Below are 15,569 nucleotides of genomic sequence, written 5' to 3' on the forward strand. Positions count from 1 at the left end.
AACTTTAAGCAGATCTTACTCTCAACTTCATGCAGGAAGCAGGAAAGGGGAACAGGCAATAGGTCTTTTCCCTCTTCACTTCCTAGTTGCTAACTCACAACTGCTCTCTTAAGTGCTTTTTAACTGTCTCTCCCCAACATTCCTTTTGACTTCATTGGCCACTTTTAGACAGAGATGGAACCTAATAATTTCATCACAGCCATGAAAGAATATGCTAAAATAAATATGTATTTAGGTAGCATGCACAGAGTGCTTTTCCTTCACTAATGAATAATGGAAGTCTATTGCCTTCACACAGAATTAATAATTGAAGAGCATCTTGCCTCCAAACACATATGCAGGATTTTCAGTTATAAGGATGGGTGGGCTGGAGTTTGAAATAGCCAGTAGTCATCAATATATCTAATTCTCAACTTGGCAAAATCTGTGGATATTCAAGTCTGGAAATTAGAGCCATAAACAGACAACACAGAAAAAATGATTTTTTTTTTACAAAAATGAGATGATGAACACTCCCAAATAATAGAAGCAGCACCTGTAACTTTAAGAAACAAAGGCCTCCAGTGGCTGTTGCTAGGTAACCACAAAGTACTGCTAGCTTTTAAGCCTTGATTTTCCTCAGTAAAGGCAGAGGGATAGTGCAGGGTCCTTTCCATGGCTGTTTTAGCCTTTGACAAACAACTCATTGGGGGCAGGCTTACCAGTAACTATCAGATGACTTGCTACCATGCAACTTGACCAGACCTGACTGCTTTCTACTATTCAACAGCAGTTACCCCACAAAAGTGAATATGATGTAGTGATTCGAGTTTCAGACTAGGATCCAGGAGACCTAAGATTGAATTGTTACTTTGCTGTGGCAGCTCAGCGGGTAAACTTGGGCCAGTTATACATCCTCAGCCTAAACACACATGGATGTTGTGAGGATAAAATGGAGAAGATAATGATGTAAGCTACTTTGGCTCTTTAGTGGGTAGAAAGGTGGGATATAAATTAAATAATATATATAGCTGAAGATGGAGGACTGATAAAAAGTAGCTTTGTTGTTGTGTGGGAAGGAGATAAAGAAACCAGAAGAGGTGAAGATATAGGGATTAACCAGGATAAGAAAAAGAGGAAATAGTTTGGAGATACAGGGGAAAATGTGATTCTCCTCTCTAAGTATTTGCAGGTTTCCCACTGTGCAACTGGGCCATAGTTTTCCCAGGAAGAGGCTACCAGTGGGAGAGAAGGAGGAAAAGCTGAAGTTGGGGGTGGGGGGAGAAATAAAAGTAGGTTGCCTGGGGAATGGGAAGAAGAAAAGAAAGCAGGAAGGGGAAGAGGCAATGGGAACGTGCAGGAAAGAGGAAATAGTAGAGGAGGGGAGGGGAGGGGAGGGGAGAAAGGTGAAAAAATGAGATACTCTTGAAAGTCCTTGTGGATCTTCCACTTAATTCATTTAATTTTCATTTAACAGTAACAATTCTGGAAGTAAAGTTCATAGTCAGCAATGTTATGGATCAGTATTTATTTTATGACAGTTTCTTTACTTGTGTCCATAACTCATGTGACTATCAGTTATATGTAGAGAGAGTGAATAGTTGTGCTAGTATAATCCTAAAGGCTACAAATTTGAAGAGTGTTCTAGTGTTTAGGAATTATAGTTATCATTGGGACTCCTGAATTGAGCTTTAATGTTCAGATAGGTATCTTCCAATCGAAGGCAGGAGAGTGAGCAGTTCTGTTTGTCAAGAGCAGCAGTTGCTTATGTAGTGAACTGATCCCAGCAGAATAAGAGAGCTGAAGTAACTTAAAGTGTTTACTTCCTTTTAGGTATCTCAAATGCAGAACAGACCCTGGTGGAAGATACAACTCTTTGTCTGGGAACCAGTGCTGTTTGGAACATGGGATGGAGTATTTACTTCTTGCATGATTAACATTTTTGGAGTAGTTCTCTTTCTGAGAACTGGGTGGCTAGTGGTAAGTAAGGGATCATGTTGCTTCTCCTCAGCCTGACGCCTTCGAACGTAGAAGCTCTCAAGTTCCACAACAGCAAAAGAGCTGTCAGCACAGGAATGAGACTGTTCTAAAAGGTCCCTGAAAATCTCATCCACAAACCTCTCTCTCTCCATAAGCTTCTCCAGCTCAGCAATCCTAGCCTCAAGGAAATGTTTCTTGAAAGCCTGGAGCTATGTGCATCGTGTAGACCTGCAAATTCTGCCCAGTGGGCAGATAATCATGTACGTGGGATTTCCTGCAGAACACTGGATAGCTCTCGCTCCTCTGGTCTTTTTCTACCATAGAATCATAAAGTTGGAAGAGCTTTTTCTACCATAGAATCATAAAGTTGGAAGAACACAAGGGCCATCAAGCCCAGCCCCCTGGCATAAAGTGTTTTTCTACCATAGAATCATAAAGTTGGAAGACCACAAGGGCCATCAAGCCCAGCCCCCTGGCATGCAGGAATACACAATCAAAGCACTCCTGACAGATGGCCATCCAGCCTGTTAAAAAACCTCAAACAAAGAAGTCTACTAGATAACTTCATAACTTATTTGATTGTTTAAAAGTGTTTTAGGATTGCTTCAAGGTGCTTACCTGAATCTGTGCAGATTTCCATATCATAAGGGATAATGAGATATTCCGTGCTCTTTGCTGCTGTGTAGCTTATATGTCCTATTTCAGTAAAGCCAGCCGCCAGACTATAGAAGAGCTAGCATGGCATAGTGGTTGAGAGCAGCAGACTACGGTGGAGACCAGGTTAAGTCCCCACTTCTCCACATGCTGGGTGACCTTGGGCTAGTCATAGTTCTCTCAGAACTCTCTCAGCCTCACCTATTTCAAAAGGTGCCTGTTGTGGAGAGGGGAAGGAAGGGAAGGGGATAGTGAACTGTTTTGAGACTTCTTAAAGGTAGAGAAAAGTATCGTATAATAAAATAACTCTTCCTCTTGGACCTACCAATCTCAGTTTCCATTGTCTAATGCTCGGGTTGCAAGCCCCCAGGAATCCTGTGTGCCATCTTACGGAGTCTGACCTCTGGTAAACTCTGCTTTACAGCTTAGAGTTATGGCTCTATCGCCAGGTATTACGCAATAGCAGTCAGCTGATTCACCTTACTCTTAATCAGCAGGTTCACATCTTTGGTCGTTACTGCTGGATCTTCCTAAGGTTCTTTGACTGCCTTCTCTAGTTGTCACCACCTGTGCCTAGTGACCCCATGGAACATATGTGCATCTATGAAGCTTGCGATTCTGATCGACTAGAGGGTCCCACTAAGAGAAAGGTTTCTTAGCACCTGCTACCTGACATCCTTTTAAATAGAAATGCCAGGAGACTGAATTTTCTGCTTGCAAAACATTTATTCTGTGACTAACAACCTTTCCCCGTTACTTCTACAACCTCTTTGCAGTCTGCCCTTCAGTTAATAATAGGTTCCCTTTTCCTTTGTCACAAAAGCAGAATCAAATATTATAAGGCTGGCATCTATGTTCTTTTGTTTCTTTTCAAAATGAGAAAGCTGTTGCTTCCCCTGCTTTGTGCACTTGTTCTCTTTTTATGTCTCCTTTGTAACTAGCTGATATGTATCCATAATATTATTCCCTTCATGAAGTGATGTTTTGGTTGATGTCCTGCTGGTTTAGAAGACAGTTGCATCAGATCAAGGAGTATTGGAGCCAGGACTCAGCGTGCATGTATCTACTAGCACACAGCCCTTCACTCTCCTGTTCCTTTCCAAAATAGCTACTTTTTCAAATGGGAAGCATTATTCTAATTTTGTACAAATTACAATGCAATCCTAAGCAGAGTTGTATCCTTCTGAATCCACTGAAGTCAATTGCTGTAAAAGGATGTGTCCCTGTTTAGGATTGCACTGTTTTTCAATTTAAACTGGACTGATCATTTGCATTACAAAAAAACCCCCTATTACTAGCTTTTCATGAACTAAATAGTATTTTTCAAACTGTGGGTGCTGCTTGGAAATAGTGACAGATGGAGAGTAACCACATGAAAGTCTGATGCAAAACAACAATTAGTAAGCAAAAAATAGCCAAAAATTCAGGGCTGCTCCCTGACAATCAGCAGAGGAAGGAACACCACGCCTGCAGGGTAAAAGCAACACACAGAGTACTTTGAAGATGGGTTGAAGGAAGCAAAATACTGGAGTTTGTTCACAACAGGGATCTCTAAAGCTCAGAGGGAGGGATTAAGAGGTTGCTTATTTATTTAGCATCTGCATGCTGATAACACTTGAAGCCTCCTGATGAGAGCTTTTGTATACCAAAAAGCAATGGAAACATGGTTTTTCAAATTATGCTCTCTATATGCTTTCTTCTGTGTTATACAAGACTGTCATGGAAGTGGCCCTGTGTAGGTTTGGAAAGAAGTGGCTACTGCTCAGTCCCTCCCAGGGTCTTGTGGTGCCTGTGCCTTTAGGCATAAATGGCCCTCCCATGATTCTTTTTCAGACATGGGTGTGATCTGCGGGATAATTCAAGAATGAAGAAACCATAATGTGTAAAGCAGTAGTAAGCTTGTATATTTTTTCAACTGCGTTCCTGTTAACATTTTGTCTTGGGGCAATGCATTATACTTCTTCCAAAGGAGGAAGAGCTCATCTTCCTCCTGATCCCCGTAGTAGAGCATCTGCTTTGCATGCAGAAAATCTCTGGTTCAGTCATTGCCATTCCCAGAAAATGAGGTGAAAAACCTCTGCTGGAGATGCTGAAGACCTGCTGCCAGTCATAATATACGAGGGATGTCAGCTTCCAGATGAGACCGGGGAATCCCCTGAAATTACAGCTCACTTTGAGATTACAGAGATCTGTTTCCCTGGAAGAAAAACATGCTTCGGAAGTTGGATTCCGTGACACTGAACTTGACTGAGGTCCGTATCCTTCCGAACTTCCATCCTCAAATTTCCAGACGTTTCCCAACTTGGATCTGGCAATGCTACCCCCCTCCCTGCCCCCACACACATCCACTGCTGGTGATCAGGGGGTATCTGGCCACCCTATAGTATATTGACTTTGGTCGAACAATGGTCTGACTCATTTGAAGGCAACTTCATGAATTCTTTGTGTCAAACAGGTAAGCAGAACAAAGGTGCCAGTTCTGGGTCAGAATATCTAAATTTAAATTTCTTTAAAACATGAACTACAAATTAGGCATGTTTAATCCCTAAATTATGTATTTTTATATAGGTGCAATGTATAAAATGCTTCTGCCAAATATTACAATTCTAAATTCAGTGCACATTATGAAACTTTCACTTTCACGCACCCAAACATGTGAGTGATTCCTTGTTTGAGCGTTAAGTATTTGTGGAATCTGATGATGATGCGGTAGTACAGATGAGAGGTGAAGATGGGCCACATGTATCTTCCATCCAGTAATCCATCTGATGATCGGCTTGTAGAAGTGCCATCCTAAGTCAAGTTACACTTTTCTGTGTCTGTCTGGGAGGACACTGTCAGTCCTGTATAATGTTCTGATCAAACTTCAATCACCCTCCCTTCTCCCATTTTTTTCAGGGCAACACTGGCATTCTGATGGGCATGTTTTTGGTGTCCTTTGTCATCTTGGTGGCCTTTATAACAGTCTTGTCTGGCATTGGGGTCTGTGAAAGGTGCAGCATTGGCAGTGGAGGAGTTTATTCAATGGTTTCTACCATACTTGGAGGTCAAGTTGGAGGGACCATTGGCCTTCTTTATATTTTTGGCCAGGTAAGAATATTCATTTCTTGAAAAATCAATTCCCTTGTTTATTCAAGTTTCTGGTTGCTTTTTCAAGTTTTGCCTGAGACATGCAACAGTTACTAAATCAGAATAAGCTTAGAAGGTGGAGACTACTCACTTCCAGCCAATCACCATGCATGACTCACTTCTAGCTAATTTCCATGCACACATGGCTTAGACAGAACCGGTAAAACCAAAACAGCAGAATATGTCACTCTATACTCAGCAGGCTGCTTAGCTTCTGAGATCCAATGAGACTGGGCTAGCTTGGACCATCTAGATCAGGGCACTCCAGGGAACCCCAAGGGGAATTTTGAGCTGTAGGGAGGTTAGAAATGCCCTTCTAGAGTTCTTTTAAAGAGTATGGGGCTAAAAGGAGAGGGGAGTTTTCTAGAGCCCGTTGTATTTATTTATACAACAGGCTTTACTGCTAATCATCTTGAGTTGTACAATAGAGGATGTTTAGATATGACATTATGAGAAGCTCATTGTGTTATGCAATGAACATTACAATAGTGTTCACCAGAGCTGGCCAGCATTAGTAGCAAAGGGTGCCTCTATTGGGGTGCTTTGTGGTTTCCGGGCTGTATGGCCGTGTTCTAGCAGCATTCTCTCCTGACGTTTTGCCTGCATCCATGGCTGGCATCTTCAGAGGATCTTCAGAGGATGCCAGCCACACATCTTCAGAGGATGCCAGCCACAGATGCATCCGAAACGTCAGGAGAGAATGCTGCTAGAACACGGCCATACAAACCAGAAACCACACAGCACCCCAGTGATTCTGGCCGTGAAAGCCTTCGACAATACAGTGCCTCTATTGTTTGTTTCTGTAGGTTATAAATGTAGGTTCATAACTTCAGTCATTCTGATGAGTAATCCTTGCAGTGGATGACCAAGTACAAAGAGCAGCTTTTTGAAGAAGTAACTGGCCAGGCACATAAATTTCTCTGACAGTGTCATGTCATTGTCAAACTGGCTTTTTTCTTTCCCTTGCCCATGAAGGAGGATATTGTATTTCAACATAAATATACATTCAGCACTGGTTCCAGAAGGGTGGCCCATATAGTATTTAAGCAGAACTTCGTTCTCATTCCAGTGGTCCAGCCATACGATTACAAGTGAGTGATTAGAATGTCACAGAATTTTTCAGCAAGAATTGCAACCATATCCGTGGCTACTCTATGGATCAGAACTCTTTTAGCACCATGTCAAAACTACGTTGCATATAAACTGTGGTCCTAAAATCAGTTTCCTTGTTAATGCAGTTATTGTATTGGGATTTTTGAACACACTGATTCCTGGTTATGCATGTCATTATCCTGTCTTTTTGCCATTGAAAATCATAAAATGTAAAAAGCAAGCCTTTAAACACCTTCCATATATCCACCCAGCAAAAATACCTTTACTTCTGTTCTGTTCTGTTCAGCTCCTGAAATCTGAAATGTGGTGTTCTCCCAAAATAAGCATGTTTAGGGTTAGAATCTTTTTCAGTAGTGGTACTTGTTCTTTAACTCTTCCTATCCAAAGAAATTCACCAGCACACGCTGACCACACATTTGAGAAATCAGATAATTCCCCCCCCCCCCCATTCCAACTGTATTCTGAAGATAGAGGAAATACCTGTTTAACTGGGTTGGGAGATATACTTCCTGTTAAGTAGTCAGTATTTCTGTGCTGTTGTTTAAAATAAATGGAAAGCTATGAGTCATGGAAACTGTTTTATCAAATTGTTTTCATTGATGGCCCTTTTAAAATCCACTTTGAAGAACAGGGGTTTGATCCATGTGAAGGATTATAAATACTGAAATAATGTGTCTGTATACACACACACACACACACACATGTACACATATTGACATCTATACATAGACACACACACAAATATATGTTACTGAGTTATACATGTAATCTTCTTGGTTTTCCATATTTTCAATGTACGGTTCTTCATGTATGGTTCTTGATGGTTGTTTCACTGAAACAGATCTACCCGTTAGTGTGTTGCAGGTGCTATGTACATTACTGGATTTGCCGAATCTATCTCTGACCTTCTGAGGCTCAGTAACATTTGGGCAGTGAGAGGCATCTCACTTGCTGTCCTTCTGGGCTTGCTTGGAATTAACCTTGCTGGTGTGAAATGGATAATCCGTCTCCAGCTGCTGCTACTCTTTCTACTGGCTGTTTCCACTCTGGATTTTGTCATTGGATCTTTCACCCATCTTGATCCAGGTAAAAGTTTAGTTGATTTTTTCCAGATTGGTAATCACTGTTGTGTTAGTAAGGATCACAGTATTTCCCTGTTTCATTGTTTACTTGAGGAGTTTCAAAGACAAGAGGAATGTATAGCATGTATAGAATAGAATGACTTGCCATACCATATACATACAGCTACGGCAGTATTGTCATGCAGATGCACAAATTATTTACTGCAAAAGCAGATCTGCAGCAAGAGACATAGTTTTGACAAGTATCTCAGTTTGCAACCCAATAATGGCATGCATTAGACCTCTTTGTATGCAATGGATTTTTGCATGTATGGTTCTTTTTAACGAAAGATTATCATCTTTATATGGTATATAAATATGTCTGTGTTCTTACTTTTGGGCAGGGGATGAAATAGTTAATATGAATGAAAAAGTTAATATATAAATAGTTAATAGTTAATATATATAAATAGTTAATATAAAAGGAGCAGTAGTGGTGTAGTGGTTAAGAGCAGGTGCATTCTAATCTGGAGGAACCAGGTTTGATTTCCCACTCTGCTGCCTGAGCTGTGGAGGCTTATCTGGGGAATTCAGATTAGCCTGTACCCTCCAACAAACGCCCGCTGGGTGACCTTGGGCTAGTCACAGTTCTTCTGAGCTCTCTCAGCCCCACCAACCTCACAGGGTGTTTGTTGTGAGGGGGGAAGGGAAAGGACTTTGTGAGCCCCTTTGAGTCTCCTACAAGAGAGAAAGGGGAAAATATAAATCCAACTCTTCTTCTTCTTCTTCTTCTTCTTCTTCTTCTTCTTCTTCTTCTTCTTCTTCTTCTTCTTCTTCTTCTTCTTCTTCTTCTTCTTCTTCTTCTTCTTCTTCTTCTTCTTCTTCTTCTTCTTCTTCTTCTTCTTCTTCTTCTTCATAGATTAAGGGAACAATCCAGAGCAGGTGTATTTTGAAGTAAAGCCCATTTACTCTCAGGGAAGTATTGTTAAGATGACAGCCTGAAGGTATTTGAAAGTATTTAGTAGATTAATTTATAACTAATCAGAAATTAAAAGGTTATTTTTGGTCAAGGTAGCTATTTCTGATTGGTATACCACAGTCACCTGCTATCATTCCCAGATTATTGCTTGTTTGTTTTCTAAATGTAATGTCTGTGTTGTGTAGAATATTCATCTAATTTTTACAAAAGGTTTCTGTCTATTTCTATCTCACAACTTTCATAAACATACACAAATAATAGACAAAGGTGCCATTTTCATACTATCGTGTAAAAATGTCACTACTGAAAGAAATTGTAAGTAGATGCAAAGAGATTGATTATTTCATACTGATATCTACGGATGGATTATCTGACACAACAAAAGATACTCTGTGCTATGTTAAACAGGTATACTAATGAAAACAGCTAACCTCCTAGCTAAAGAACACCAGTTATTGACCAAAACACTGGCACATCTGAATAATCTACTGCCATTTATTATGTGCTGTAATATTTTAGGCCCAAGTACACGTGATGTTGGGAAATCCATAACTATTACATCTAAAGCATTACAAAGTAAAGGTTTCTCCACTCACCATTTTTACTACATCCCTCCACAGTTCCTTCTAACCATATTTTTCTTCCTAGTTGGGCAGTGATGAAGGGAGGGGAAATTGCACTCGGGACATGAACTGTCTGCACACCCCCGACACGCCCCCATCCCCAACATGTGATTGCAATGGCGGCACCTGGGGCGAGCCACCCCAGATGTCCCCATTGCAGCTCCGCCTATGCCAATTGGCCATGCTGGTAGGGGCTGATGGGAATTGTAGTTCTTGAACATCTGGAGAGCCACAGGTTCCCTACCCCTGGCCTGGGCCATTCAGGTCAGGGTACTATAGCTGTTAGTTTGAGTTGTTACACTGCTTACATTTCTGTATGTCCTTTTAACAAGTAACTTGTAAATTATATTTAAAGTATTTCACTTCTCTGCTCTGGAGACATTTGAATTCAAGAAAAGAAGGTATTTGCTTTCTAACTTCACATTTCCAAGCTTCTTAGCCTCACTACTCTGTTGTCTGTCCCTGGACACATCTTTGATGTTCCCTGATTAATCCAAAAGGTCCTGCCACTGTTCTAAGGAGTTCGGAATAGTGTTCAAGAGTTTCTCCTGTCCTACATTTTGTCCTCAAAACATCCCTTTTGATATAGGTACATGAGATGCTGAGACAGGAACATTCTGGCACCTACATATATAGCGGGTCACACGCTTGATTTGGTTTTATTTGTTGATAAGATACATAGTTTAGTAATGGGGGAAGCCGGTGTGGTGTAGTTTTTAAGAGCAGGTGCAATCTAATCTGGAGAACCAGGTTTGATTCCCCGCTCTGCCACTTGAGCTGTGGAGACTTATCTGGTGAACCAAATTAGCTTGTGCACTCCTACACATGCCAGCTGGGTGACCTTGGGCTAGTCACAGTTCTTTGGAGCTCTCTCAGCCCCACCTGCCTCACAGGATGTTTGTTGTGGGGTGGGAGGAGGGAAAGGAGATTGTAAGCCCCTTTGAGTCTCCTTACAGGGGAGAAAGGGGGAATATAAATCCAACTCCTCTTCTTAAACCAAAATATCATTTGGAGAATAGCAGCTGTTTTTTATAAGTAGACCAGTGGCAAGAGCAGCTGCTTGAATGATGAACAAAGGTGGGTCTTGATAATTTCCCATCTCATAATAAGTCCTGAAAGCTAAGCTTGACTCTTCTGTGGGGAATCTTCATAGAAATCAACATTTGTGGCTTGGGTGGCAGAAGCCCTGATAGTAGTTTTAGTCTAACAAAAGCCTCAGGGTCTTTTTGCCTTATCCACCGGAAATGCGTATCAATGTCTTGACCAAAAATAGCCATTCCTAATGTAAGTGATGTCTCTCAGCAATAGCAGTACTGGCATTGATAGCGACGACAGTGATGGTATAACCCATATGCTCTTTGCCACTTTTAAAAACATTCTGTTCATAATCTGCACACAGGTTGTGGCCAGTGATCAAATGTCACATTGTTACAGATCTCTTTGGGTTTGCACTCGGGCAAAGGACCCTTGCAGTATTGTTCTTCCCAGGTAACTGATGGATTGATTGGGGGGGGGGGGTGTCCTGATGTCTCATGGAGATTTTCCAGTCAGTAAGGTTGTTGCCCCTCTTGCAGCCCTGTTTGACCTGCAGAATACAGAGATGATCCAGGCTGTGGACATAATTTCTCATGAGCACCCCTTGTCCTTCCATGGAATTTAGAATGCCCCTTGGTTTACTGAGAGCTTTGGATGATGAAGAATTTAGTTGGATTGATGGTTAGAGCACAATTGGAATAAAAATATGAAACAAATACAGCAAAAAAAATTATCATCTGTGTTTAATAATGAAATGGGTCTAAACTTCTTAACTTTCATACATTCTGAATCTTCTTTCAGGATGAATGTAATATTGGCTTCTTCCCATGATTTTGGGATCGTCACCCCACTTAACGTGGTTTTCAGAGGTTTTCGATACCATTAGTCACGTTATCCTTCTGGAATGGCTGGCTGGATTAGAATTAGGGAACACTGTGCTTTGATGGTTCTGTGGTTTCTTTTCTAACCGATTTCACAGGAGGTGCTGGGAGGACTTAATGGCTTGTGTTTTCATATTTCAGTTTTGACTTATAAACTGCTTTGAGCAGAACTCTGAAAAGGTGGATATAAATATTTTCAATAAATAAACTGGCCCCGTATCTTTCCCATTCCAACTTGGCCACAGTGATTCATGCAACGGTCACTCCAGATTAGACTACTGTAGCTCACTGTACGCTGGCTTACCCTTGTCCATGCTCCGAAAATTAAAACTCATACAACATGCGGCAGCCAGGCTCCTTACGGGGGCATCTAGCAGGGACCAGATTACACTGGTCCTGTACCAGCTGCACTGGCTGCTGATCGAGTTCCGGGCCATGTTCAAGCTATTGGTTCTTACCTTTAAGGCCATTAGCGGCCTCGGGCCTGCATATCTGAAGGGCTGCATCTCCCCATAATGCCCCGTCAGGCCCCTCTGCTCCTCAAAGGAGAACCTTCTCAGGATCTTCGGCCCAAGAGAAATCCGTCTGGCCTCTACGAGAGCCAGGGCCTTTACGGTCCTGGCCCCTACTTGGTGGAACAGGCTCCCAAAGAAGACCAGGGCTCTGCGAGACTTTCAAAGTTTCTGCAGGGCCTGCAAGATGGGCCTGTTCTGTCAGGCATTTGGCCAGCCAGGTTGAGGAAAAATATACCCTAATTCCATCTAGACCTCCTGTGGGCGCAGGGCCGGGAGGGAGAAGGAGGGGTATGCCGCCATTTATTTTATGTTTTTAGCTTTCAGGAAGTCCATTTTAATGTATGTGAACTGGTTTTATCATTTGATTTTAAATTGTGAATTGCATTTTTATTGTTGTTCATTACCCTGAGCCCTTCGGGGGAGGGCGGTCTATAAGTATGATAAAATAAATAAATTAATGTAAAATAAATAAATAATAGATTAGGGTGAGAGGGGGGTGATTGACCAAGAGTCACATCGTAGGTTTTATGACTGAATGAAGATCTGAACCTGAATATCCTAGGTCTGAGTCCACCATGCTAACCATTATAAGAGGTTCTTAAATTAAAATAAAAATATCATACTTTGGCCTTCCAAATAAGATTTAACATTAGCAATATACATATGATAGCTCAATATGTTAATTCTGATATCTGTTAAGAACAGTGTATTGTTTCCTCTTTATACAAAGAAACTTAAAATGAGGTGTTCTGATATTTAAAGTGTTGTGCACTGTGAAACTTGCTGCAGAAAAACATATATACATTTTTAAGCTTGGCTATACATTCCTTAAAAATTAGATGTAGTTACACAAGTAAACAGAAGGTGTCACTTCATCTTCAATTTTTATGTTGTCATCAAAACAAAATGTATTGACTTTATTTGTAAAAGACTGAAGTTAAAAAACCCCAGCTGGAACAGTAAAATGAGTCACATTGTAGACATTTTCAGTTTGTCTGGGGAGAAGTTCTCAGAAATGTCTAGTCCAGTGGTTCTCAACCTGGGGTTTGGGACCCCTTTGGAATAGAATAGAATAGAATAGAATAGAATCTTTATTGGCCAAGTGTGATTGGACACACAAGGAATTTGTCTCCGGTGCATATGCTCTCAGTGTACATAAAAGAAAAATACATTTGTCAAGAATCATAAGGTACAGCACTTAATGATTGTCATATAGGTCTAGTAAGCAATCAGGAAACAATCAGTAGTAATGAAAACATAAAATGTAAAATCATAAAATAAAATAAAATGTCAGCACAGGCTATAGTCATACAGTCATAAGTGGGAGGAGATGGGTAATAGGAATGATGAAAAAAGTAGTGCAGTAATTATATAATAAGTATATAATAAATAGTTTAACATTATCGAGGGAATTATTTGTTTAACAGAGTGATGGCATTCGGGAAAAAACTGTTCTTATGTCTAGTTGTCTTGGTGTGCAGTGCTCTGTAGCGACGTTAATGCCAGAGTGCGCGTAAGAGTTGAAACAGTTTTATGTCCAGGGATGCAGGAGGTCAGGGCAAATATTTTCACAGCCCTTCTTTTTTTTGACCCATGCAGTATACAGGTCCTCTCAATGATAATGGAAGGCAGGTTAGCAGCAATTGCTTTTTTCTGTGAAAGTTCTGAGTTATTCCTTCTGAAGCTCTGTGTCGATCTTGTTGGGTTGCAGCGAACCAAACCACACACAGTTATAGAGGTGCAGATGACAGACTCAATGATTCCTCTCGTAGAACTGTATCAGCAGCTCCTTGCCCGGCAGTTCTGGAAGGAGCTTCCCTGAGTTGGCGCAGAAAGAACATTCTTTGTTGTGCTTTTTTTGATGACATTTTTGATATTAGGTGACTCATTTCCTTTAGGTCATGAGATATGATGGAGCCTAGAAAATTTAAAGGTCTCTACTATTGATACTGTGTTGTCTAGGTATTGTGAGAGGGAGGTAGGATGGGAGGGTTTCTCCTGAAATCCTACCTTCACCATTTCCTACGGTTTTGAAGTGTGTTCACCAGTTCTAGATTGTTCCAGTGATGGCACCACGAGGCTAAGTTGTTCAACCTCCCGCCCATGTATGCCCAGTCCTTCCAACGTTGTCTCTAATGATCGGACCAATCACGGTTGTATCATCTGCAGAATTTCAGTATTTTAACAGATGGATTGTTTGGAGATGCAGTCATTGGTGCATGTGCTACAGAGAGAAGAGAAGTGGTGAAAGTACACAGGCCTTGGGGGGGCCCCTTCGTGCTCATTTTACAGGTGTCTGATGTAATTTTTCCTAAGCTTCACCTGCTGTTTCCTATCTGTTAGGAAGCTTTCCTGCTATCCCACTTACAAAATATGCTCAGGCAATTGCTAGCTTCGATTTTAGTTTGGTTATGAAGAATGTCCGGGTCTGGATAGTATTGAATGTAAAGCTGAACTAAAGTCAACAAAGAAGGACCCTTTGCATAGGTCTTTGGCGCATTCAAGATGCTGCTTAGGATATGAAGTGCAAGCAGCCATATTAACAGCAATCGCCTGTCGAATCTGTCGCTGCCCGGTATGCACCACAAATTGCAAGGAGTCCAACAGTGGATCCGTGATGGTTTTCTCAAATGGTACATCACTTCAGCCTTTCAAAAGTTTCTCTACTTAACTACAGATGTTAAGAGCAACTGGTCTGTAGTCGCTTTCCAGTTCCTTTTGATGGAAGCCAGCTTTCTTCGGCACTGGGACTGATAGTGGGAGTGTTTGAAGCAGGAAGGAACATAGCACATCTCTATTCGTGATTTGCTGATTGAGATTTGGGTGAAGGAAAATGGGGGCCAATTGAGTGGACAGCACAGACTTTTAAGCAAGAAGGTGTTATCTTGTTCGGGCCTGAATTGCTTTTCCAGGCTTCTGTCTGTGAAATAGCCAGATCTTGCACTTCCTTTTCTGGAGATCACCAGGGTTGTAAAACCCAATGAAATGGGGATTCAGTTGTAGTGGAAGTTTGGCTATTGTTGGTGCGTCTGGAGATAGAGAGTTGTGGGAGAGAAGGTGACTGTAGATTGTTTTCAAACCTACAGGTAGAACACATTCAGGTCGTCTGCCATGATTACCGGCTGATTTCCTTCAGCTTGGGAAGGTGGTTTTGTTGTTAACCGGTGATATTTTCTTTTGAGAGTTTTTCCACATGTTTGCTGTTTACGTTTGGGTGAAAACTGATTTTTTAGCTTTTCAAGAGTAGTTTCTTTTTGCTGCTATCTGATCTCCCTTTGTTAATACATTTCTGGCCTGATTATACAGCATTCTATCACTCCTCTTTCTGTAGAGCCTCTTTCTTTGGAACTGACGTAACTGCTTAAGTTTAGCTGTAGAACCAAGGTTTGTTGTTACTATATATACGCTTGAGTTCCCTGGATTGTGGTATACAAAGATCTTCACAGAAGCTGACATATGATGTTACAGTATCTGTGAGTTCATCCTAAATCTGCAGAGGTGTCTTTAAAAATATTCCAGTCTGTACACAGTCAAGGCAAAGCCTGCAGCTTTAACTTTGCTCTCTTCAGTCCAAGTTCTCACTGATTTAGTTATTGGTTTTGTGGCTTTAAATCTTTGTT

General features: G+C 41.2%; 1 protein-coding gene across 2 annotated transcripts in view; it reads left to right on the top strand.

Annotated features, from left to right (window-relative positions):
* SLC12A8 (solute carrier family 12 member 8) overlaps window positions 1–15,569 on the top strand; it is a 79,441-nt gene that overhangs the window by 6,752 nt on the left and 57,120 nt on the right. For both annotated transcript variants that reach the window (XM_048483275.1, XM_048483274.1), the window contains exons 3-5: window positions 1,813–1,959; window positions 5,512–5,703; window positions 7,710–7,941. In XM_048483275.1, coding sequence (XP_048339232.1) covers window positions 1,813–1,959; window positions 5,512–5,703; window positions 7,710–7,941 — 571 coding nt within the window. The remainder of the gene's footprint in view (window positions 1–1,812; window positions 1,960–5,511; window positions 5,704–7,709; window positions 7,942–15,569) is intronic.

Source organism: Sphaerodactylus townsendi, linkage group LG02, assembly GCF_021028975.2.
Source record: "Sphaerodactylus townsendi isolate TG3544 linkage group LG02, MPM_Stown_v2.3, whole genome shotgun sequence".
In the NCBI taxonomy this organism is placed as follows: Eukaryota; Metazoa; Chordata; class Lepidosauria; order Squamata; family Sphaerodactylidae; genus Sphaerodactylus; species Sphaerodactylus townsendi.